At 38.8% G+C, this 8,519-nt stretch overlaps 1 protein-coding gene across 4 annotated transcripts in view; it reads right to left on the bottom strand.

The window, feature by feature from the left end:
- Nucleotides 1-5,493: 5,493 nt before the first annotated feature.
- The window catches only part of RAMP3 (receptor activity modifying protein 3), a 44,800-nt gene continuing 41,774 nt past the window's right edge, over nucleotides 5,494-8,519 (bottom strand). For all 4 annotated transcript variants that reach the window (XM_085538107.1, XM_015854239.3, XM_015854237.3 and 1 more), the window contains one exon: nucleotides 5,494-6,922. In XM_085538107.1, coding sequence (XP_085394233.1) covers nucleotides 6,667-6,922 — 256 coding nt within the window. In that variant the 3' untranslated portion in view covers nucleotides 5,494-6,666. The remainder of the gene's footprint in view (nucleotides 6,923-8,519) is intronic.

The following is an 8,519-nucleotide window of genomic DNA, read 5'->3' as shown; positions in this document are numbered from 1 at the left end:
CCCTTTAAAATTTGTCCCAGCTGTTCCTTCAGTTCTGCTGGCTTAGAGACTGTGACCCTGTTACAACCATCTCCAACATTTTGTTCTAGATATGTCCTATAAGTCTAATAATCAACAAATAGTAATATCTCTCTGTTTAAGGAAAGAGAAAGCAAGGCATCTACATACATGTAAAGTTGTCTGGGTTAACAGCTTCATGATTTAGAGAAAGAACACATGCTTGATCCTGCAGAAAGTGGTGTAGTTTTATACCAAGTCTACATTATGGAGCAAACCAAAGCCTAAATAAGCAAATAAATAAGTTGTCGTATTTTTCTCATTCTTCTTTTCTCTCTTAATTGAGGTTAACATTTACTCAAATAGTGAATGATTCACTTAAAAATTATAATGAAACTTGACATGTATCATTTCATTCAAATGTGGATATTTACTTGAACTAAATGGCTACAGCTGTCTGAAATCGAAGCCTATCTCTATTCATTTGGAATAATTTCATGTGACATTGTGTCTCGCTCCAATTTGTAGGAGGGAGGCAAGGTTCTTTGATATGTGTATACCCGGCGTGAGATTAAGAAACAACGGTTCAAATGTTGGTCCAACCAGTTTATTATTAAAGTCCTAGCCGTTTTTAGGGAGATGGGGAAGGGAAGGTAGGCGATAGGGAAAGTAGGAAATATAAGCAAGGAGTCTTTGCAGAGAGCGAAAGAAATAGTCACCACCGTGGGTCCAGCGAGGTACACAATAGGTCCGTTGATCTCAGGAACATCCACCGCAGGGGATGGGAGACAGCCAGGGAGCTTCGCAGCAAGCCGGTCCCGGGGGATCTTCCGACAAAGTTTTCCCCTCAGGGAATTCTCCGTCAAAGGTGTCTTTGGGAGTTCGTCTCCAAAGTCCCCAGTTTAGCGAGGGCCTTTTATCCCCCATTTCGGTGGGGGTTCTTCTTCTTCTTTGAAGTTTGACTCAGCATTTTCAGGAACGTATCTCGAGCAAACACTGAACTTCCAAACAAGCAGGTAAACACACTTTGTAATAGGGTTTTAAACCAGCTTTTGTGACATTCCTGGCCCACAGATAAGCCAGCAAGGAGGGGGGGGGGGGCTCTGTTGCCAGACACAAGCATTATCGCCTTCTGCAGTGGTCAGCTCCTTCGAGCAGCACCCCTGAAGAAGACTGCTTGTCCTGCTTCTGCTTATCTTTGCAATCATAAGCAGAGTTACTGTGGCACAACAACACCCACCATTCACCCTCCTAGATAGTTAGCAGTCGCCAGTCAGAGTCTTATCATCAGAAAGGCCTCACGAAGCAAGCTTTGAGACAATAAAAGAAAAACAGTTCAGTCCTTTACACATTGTATATCTTTTTAAAACTAGTTCACATTAAATTCCCATGCAAAATAGAAAAAATACTAGTTTGTTCAATTCTGAGGTAGTATACAAATTTATTTTCACAGCAGTTAACCAAATATAAAATACCTGAAAGCCCTCTCCAACCCTATCTGACTAGATCTGTATACAGTATCATTACAAAAGTATGACCAGACAAACATTTTTAATCACTATTATTAATCACTGAACCAACAGTATTTTGATTCAGATGCTGTGTTCTTGAAGATAGCTGAAACTTGCTGAAGTAAAATATGAGCCTCCAATGGGTTTATGATCTGGATAAATTTGTGTACTTGTGCATCAAATATTGAGTAGATATACCATTCACACACTATCTATCATGGTTTAATAATTTTGTAATTTTGCTATCAGTATTCCACATCATAACATCATATAAAGCATGAATAATTTTACTGAATCTGCAACTTACAGAAGAAGACTACATCTCCCAGAGAACAACACGATAGGTCACGGGACCTGGACTCTATATTAACTTGGTCGCAGAACAGACTGACGTCTTTCGAGTTCTGGCGTTCAGGGGAGTGTGTGGGAGCCTTCAGCCGTCTCGCCTAGATTCACAGTAGGCCTCTCGGTTACGGGACTCATTCTCTCTCCTATTTTGCTTGATTCGTTAGCTCAATTTTCAATTATATTGTATTATATTGTGTTATCCGGTATTTCGATATAGTATTTAGTAAATAAGTGTGCCTCCTTAGATCGTTGCCGCTATTTTCTTTTCCTAATTAACTTTTTCCTTTCGGCCTAGGGCCCCTGCGGGGCCCACGGCCCTTGTCACGGACGCAGGTGGATTTTTCGTTCAAACCGTGACACTATCACATACAAATGATTGCACAATGGAGTCTCCATTGAATATGCATAAACTATTAGCCCAGCTGGACAATATCAATATGCAGCTCTATTACAGTCTTGTTAAATGGAAGGAAGAAACAAGAGTCTCCTAAGTACATGATGGAGATCATTAGGTTTTCTTTGCTTGTTTTTGAATGATTAAGGTAATATGTTTATATGAGGTGAGCATTTAATGTATTGCAGTTTCACGAAGTGAACAATTTAGAAATTGTGCCAGTGGAATTATCTGTGAAATCCTACTCACTGTCTGTATTTATATGCAGTATTCAGTCCCTTTAGTGAGCTTTCCAATAAAAAGTTCACGTCACTTGTGAGCATTAATTTCCTTTACTTTGTATCTGAGGCTGAGTAGTGTGACTACTACTAAGATCCAATTGATGGATTCTAGAGAGAATTTCTAACTATTAATCTAGCCTAACGAGGTATCTCCTTTAGACTGAGATGAAAATGGCAGTCCCAGGTATTCAAACAAACTGAGGGAAGATCTCCTTGAGAGCAGCCTTCTGGATAAAGACTTGGTGGATGAGAAGCTGGATATGAGCCAGCAGCATGCTCTTGCAACCCAGAAGGCCAACTATATCCTGGGCTGCATTAAAACAGGAGTGGCCAGGGAGAGGGGAGTGGTTTTCCTCCTCTACTCAGCCCTTGTGAGGCCCCATCTGGAGTACTGTGTTCAAGCCTGGGGCCTCCAGTACAAGAAAGATGCAGAGCTCTTGGAACAGGTCCTTGGTACTTGGAACAGGATTCGTTTAGAATTAAGATACCTCTGAATGGCAAATCTAATGTGGAATAATTCCAGTTACATCCCTGCTGGACTTTGAGCTTCCCAAACAACATAGTCATGTGCCCAGTAGTCTTGTATTTATATACATAGAAGCATAGAATCATGGGGTTGGAAAGGACCTACAAGATCATCTAGTCCAACTGTCCTCCCATTACTGTAGCTACAGCAAACCACTAAATCATATCTCAGAGTTCCTCATCCAGACACCTCTTGAACACTGCCAGGAACAGCAACTCCACCACCTCCCTGGGCAGCCATTCCAGTGCCTGATCACTCTCTGAGAGAAAAAGTTCTTTCTTATGTCCAATCTAAACCTCTTCTGGTACAACTTGCGACCATTTCCTCGGGTCCTGTTTGTTGCTTGGGAGAAGAGGTCAAGCCCTTCCTCATCACAACCTCCCTTCAGGAAGTTGTAGAGTGTGATGAGGTGTCCCCTGAGCCTCCTCTTCTCCAAGCTAAACAATCCCAGTTCCCTGAGCTGCTCCTCATAAGACTTGTGCTCCAGACCCCTCACCAGTTTCATTGCCCATCTCTGGACACGTTCCAGGATTTCTCAGGAAATCCTACGGAGATCTCTGCTGTGATCAACATATTGAAATCTGTAAGCCAGGCCAGCCTGAAACATAGAGAGTCTGCTCAATTCAAATGGGAAAGCTATGTGAAGGCTAAATGAAAAGTATTTTCAAATATCTTTTTAGTCTTAGAAGGATCACGGATTCAAACCCCAGTCTTTTGTCTCCAAGAATGGGGCTGTCGGATACAGTCTGGTGAAACTCCTTGGTCATACTCTTATGTCCCATGGAACTACGTGTTTTTGCAATTCTTCCTGAATGCAAAAAAATCCCACATACTACTGAAGACTTTGCTCGATGCTTAGGAAGGTCATCAATTCTCTTCCAACCTAAGTATCATAGAATCATATCACCAGTTTTCAATCAGTATTCTAATTCTAGGAAGGATATGGACCAGTTATTTTCTTTCTATCTTTATCTCTGCCTGTTTTCCTTTGAAACTGTATCATAATAGAAAATTAAACAACAAATACAAAATAAGCTAGATTCTTAGTCCTAGGTATGATTTTCTTGGCAAAGCAAACTATTGGGAAAAAGTAGATTCATACAGTATTAAATAACTACTAAATTCCACTAACATAAAGTACAGGTGATGTCAAAGATCCAACAGGTACCATTCTGACTCCCTGTTAAAGCAAAGAGCAGATAAAAGCTGGGCACTGTGGCTTCTGTTTTCATTATGAATGCTAGAAGTGTTTCTGAAGACATACAGTTAAATGCATTAAATTTGTGAAATCTTTTTGCACACACAGTTTCAAACTATCTGCCTTTTATCAAATGTATTTTTTAAAAAATGCAGTATCCCACTCCACAGGGATAAGACGCACAAATGCACAAAGAGATTAATCTACAACCTACCCCAAAGTCATGCAAGAAAATCCACTAATCTTAGAGTCTTACATTTCTTATGCTCTTTGAAAAGTTCACACTAGATTTTATTTTCAGGTTGAACAGAATCCATTTAAATATAACATTTTTTTAAAAAAACTCAAAGTGCACAACTAGTAGTATGAAGTAATTGGTGTGAAAGTTTCTTCTCCATTTATTTCCGAAGCCAGCCTTTGGATGGCTTGTTCCTTTAAGGTGGCTAGTTGATCAGTTGAACTTCAGTTCAAACAAGTGTCAAAAACTTTCAGAAAATCCAGCAATAGCAGTTAAAGAATATGTTTGTGAAAAAGCAGGACTTTTTTTTTTTTTTAATGAAGTTTTCAAATAAATGTTTTGCTTTTACATTTGAAATAAAACAAGGAGAAAACTTTATGTATAATATTAATAGTTGGAAAATTATTTTATTTGGGCCACACAAAATGGGTTGATGAATCTGATATATCTCTTTGTTCAAATTAAAGCTCTTCTATTTTTGATTGGTTTTGTTTATCACAGGTTTTTGAGGGTCAAAACATTTTAATATAGAAATCCTTAGAACAAATTTCACACTTCTTTTTCAAAGAGTGATTTTCCATTAGCATCCAGAGAATGAAAGAATATCTTTGGAAAAACATATAGAAACTAATAAAATTAATAATTATAACAAATAATGTAATTTTTAAAAAAGCCAATGTTTCTACCTGTTGTGAAAGGATGTGAACGCAAACAGTGTGTCTACACTTGTTGTTTATGTATCTACACATAAACATTTTTAATTTAGGGAGTGCTTCCAATTTGTTTCAGTCCTGGTCATTAAACAACAGCCTAGAATCTTAAAAGAGAGTATCTAACTAGAATAGATATGTAAAATCATTACTTTGACATTCAAGCTATTTGACATTCAAGTCTGTATACTTTATAGTAAAATGAACAATTACTGTAAACAGACTTTATTTGCTTATAATGGAAGGGCTTTTGATTATGTATTTTGTGAAATGAAAAACAAATACATATATTTATAATACAAACAAGGAATTTGTTTTATTTTGGACATATGAAGTTTATTTAAATTGTAACATTAGGATAGCTTTATAGAAAAAGACTTCTGAGTAGATTTTTTTTCACTTTCCTCCTATGTCTGTTCCAAGCTATGTTCATACCTCCTTGATATCTTATTTCCCACATTCTTCAAAGGATGAAAAACAAATTATGTACAAAATTACTCTCTAAAAGGCACCTCAATCAACATCACATCTTTATATTTATTTGAAGGATGTCACTTGCACAAATTGAAGTGAGAGCAGAGAGTATACAGTGAACTCAAGTCATCAAGTATAATAATTACAAAAGACAAAAATAAATAGTCTGGTATATGAAAGTTTCTTCCCTTATAATCAATCCTTTTCCTCTCACGGATTTTCTGTAAAGTAAGGTCTGTATTCCTTCCAGAGTTTGTTTGTAAGCCATACAATCCCAACTATGCTCAAAGGTATTTCCTAACCTATTTTATAATGCAGCAGGATCTTTTCCCATGTTGTACTGGACACATTAATTGTTCCTTTTGCCAAGTTCTTGATAATGATGTTTTGCTCTAACTTTCATAAGAAGTGGTCACTTGGTTGCACATCCATGTTCAGTTTCTTTGCTGATGGTCTTACATCTGTGTTAACAAGGTTCACAGATGAAAACCACATGAGTGCTGCACAGAAACTCAAGTGATAACACCTTTCTCACAGTTAATGCTGCACTGTGCATATATACACTTACATGCAGTTTTCCAAAACTGGGTTTACCAACCAACTTTACCTATGGGAAAGTAACTTCACCTCTCTTGCAGCCGAGGGGCCCACTTGTCTCAGGACTACCTTAATTCTGAGAAATGCCTGTGAATTCTGTGACTATGAGACCCAACGACAGTGAAAGCTTTGCACCAGGAACACCGATGACCAACCTCAGAAGCACTGACTTTTGGCAGAAGCAAGCAGCTGTTTGTTCACAGAAGCATCATCTCTGTCACAGCATCTCATAGGTTCCATTTCTGCAGATACGACATTTTCACATGAAGTTTCTTTTTTTATCCTTCTTTCTTTGCTTGTTGGTTTTGTTTGTTTGGTTGGTTGGTTGGTTGGTTGGTTTTGTTTTTTTTCTTGAATAAGTAGAGACTAAAAACAAAGACACTGGAAACAACTTACACTAGGATATCACTTCTTTTACTGCACCATACTACCAGCATTATCATGGCACATGTTAACATGACTGGAACAAAGATCAGAGTTATGAGAATTTCATTTGGCGGATCTTCCCAGTGAACGTTGTCCAAAGTACAGTTTGAAAAGAACTGTTTATGAATTCCAGTGATAAAGCTCTCTGCAAGAGGGTTTGGCCAGAAGCAACTTGCATTGTTGGCTTCACGTTCTGTGCACTGGGTGAAATTATTATAATACCTAGGAGAAGAAGAAAATGAAGTTTCAATTGAACACGTATTTATGTTACATACAAAGAAATAAAAAATGAGTGCTATATATGTCAATGTTTTACAGGCTGGTTCAGCCCAGTTCTGTGACTAATGGGGCAGGGGAACCCATGCTTTGAGAAAAGGAAAAAGGGGAAAAAGGGAAAGGGTAGAGAGACGGGCCTAAAAACAAAACAGTGGCAACAATCTGAGGAGGAAAGCTAATTTACTAGAAAATATACGTAAATGGAAGATAACACAATATTATACAATATAATGCAATTGTAGGGCAAATAACTGCAATGATAGAGCCTTTGTTTGAGAAAAAGGGAGTATAAGAAAAGATATCAGAAGGAATTAATTCACCCCTCCTGGTAGCAGCTTGGAGAAAGGGATGAGCTGAGGAATGTGACCCTCCCCTATTTGTACAGTCGCGCCGCAGGAGAAAAGGGAGGTCGGAAGGGGAGAACCCTTCCTTGCATGGAAGTAGGGTGGCTCCAGACCCCCCGCTGCTCCAGGCACTTACGTATCCCCCCACACCCCCAGCTCATCCATTGGTTCAGGCTGTGAACCTGGGATTCCACTACAGTAATTTAATTGGAATTGAAGCTAATAAATCAAATAAAATGAGGGAAAATGTCCAAAAACCAAAGGTCTAACTCTAGTGCCAAAAGCAAGATGATCACAGGCAGTGCTGGGATGACCAGAAAGGGAAAAAGTGATGTCTCATGAACTGCAAGCAGTTTTTATCTTTCCCTTTGAATGGAAAACAGAAACACAAAGTGCCCTGGGGTATGTAGTTCTTCTCTTCTCAGAAGCAAATAATCGGAAATAATCGGAAATATCAATAGCTCACAGAACTGGAGATTTAACTCTTTAACTCTCAGAGCACTACATGATGTTCTGAAGTGGAATACCAATAACAAAAAATCATAAAACCATAACATATGAGAAATGTTGAGTCACAGCCTGAATCACTGATTGATCACCTGGGGAAAGAACCAGGTCAGCCCTGAGAACACAGGTGTGACTGAAAGGGGTGGAGCCTGGTTCTACCAATATTAGACCCCATTTAAGGGTTGACTGCTACTATGGAAGAATCTCTGGTTGGAGATCCCTCCTTTGAGGAGTCCTTCCTGTGAGCCTAGATCTTTGGAGATGGGTAAGCACCTTTCCTTTTGTAATGTCAGCTTATTTGCGTTAATCTTTCTGATTGTAGCACAATCCCATCTGTGCCAATCTTTGTAATTATAATACATAACAATATGTAATCTATAAAATTTAATGTACTGATGAAGAAACTTCAACAGAAGCTGGAGGTATCAAACATAGTAAGTCAGATGGAGAACTGATTTGTATTTATATAACCAAGAAATTTCATCTGAAATCCAGAGAACCGGGACAGACAGCAGTCAAAACTTTGTCTCTTGAATACTATTGCTATGACCAGGTGTCATGGGTTACTTAGATTTACCTATGCCCGTGACAGGGGGGAGCCACCCTGTAGGGCCCCCAGGGCCCGGAAAGGAGGGGGAAAAGAGAAAAGGGATAAAAACAGCGGCAATCTAAGGAGGAAAAACTTATTTTAC

The sequence above is a fragment of the Coturnix japonica genome, chromosome 2, assembly GCF_054131305.1.
Source record: "Coturnix japonica strain WE chromosome 2, WE-NBRP24, whole genome shotgun sequence".
NCBI lineage: Eukaryota > Metazoa > Chordata > Aves > Galliformes > Phasianidae > Coturnix > Coturnix japonica.
The sequence above is the reverse complement of the archived record's forward strand: the minus strand, read 5'-3'. Positions and strand labels throughout refer to the sequence as shown.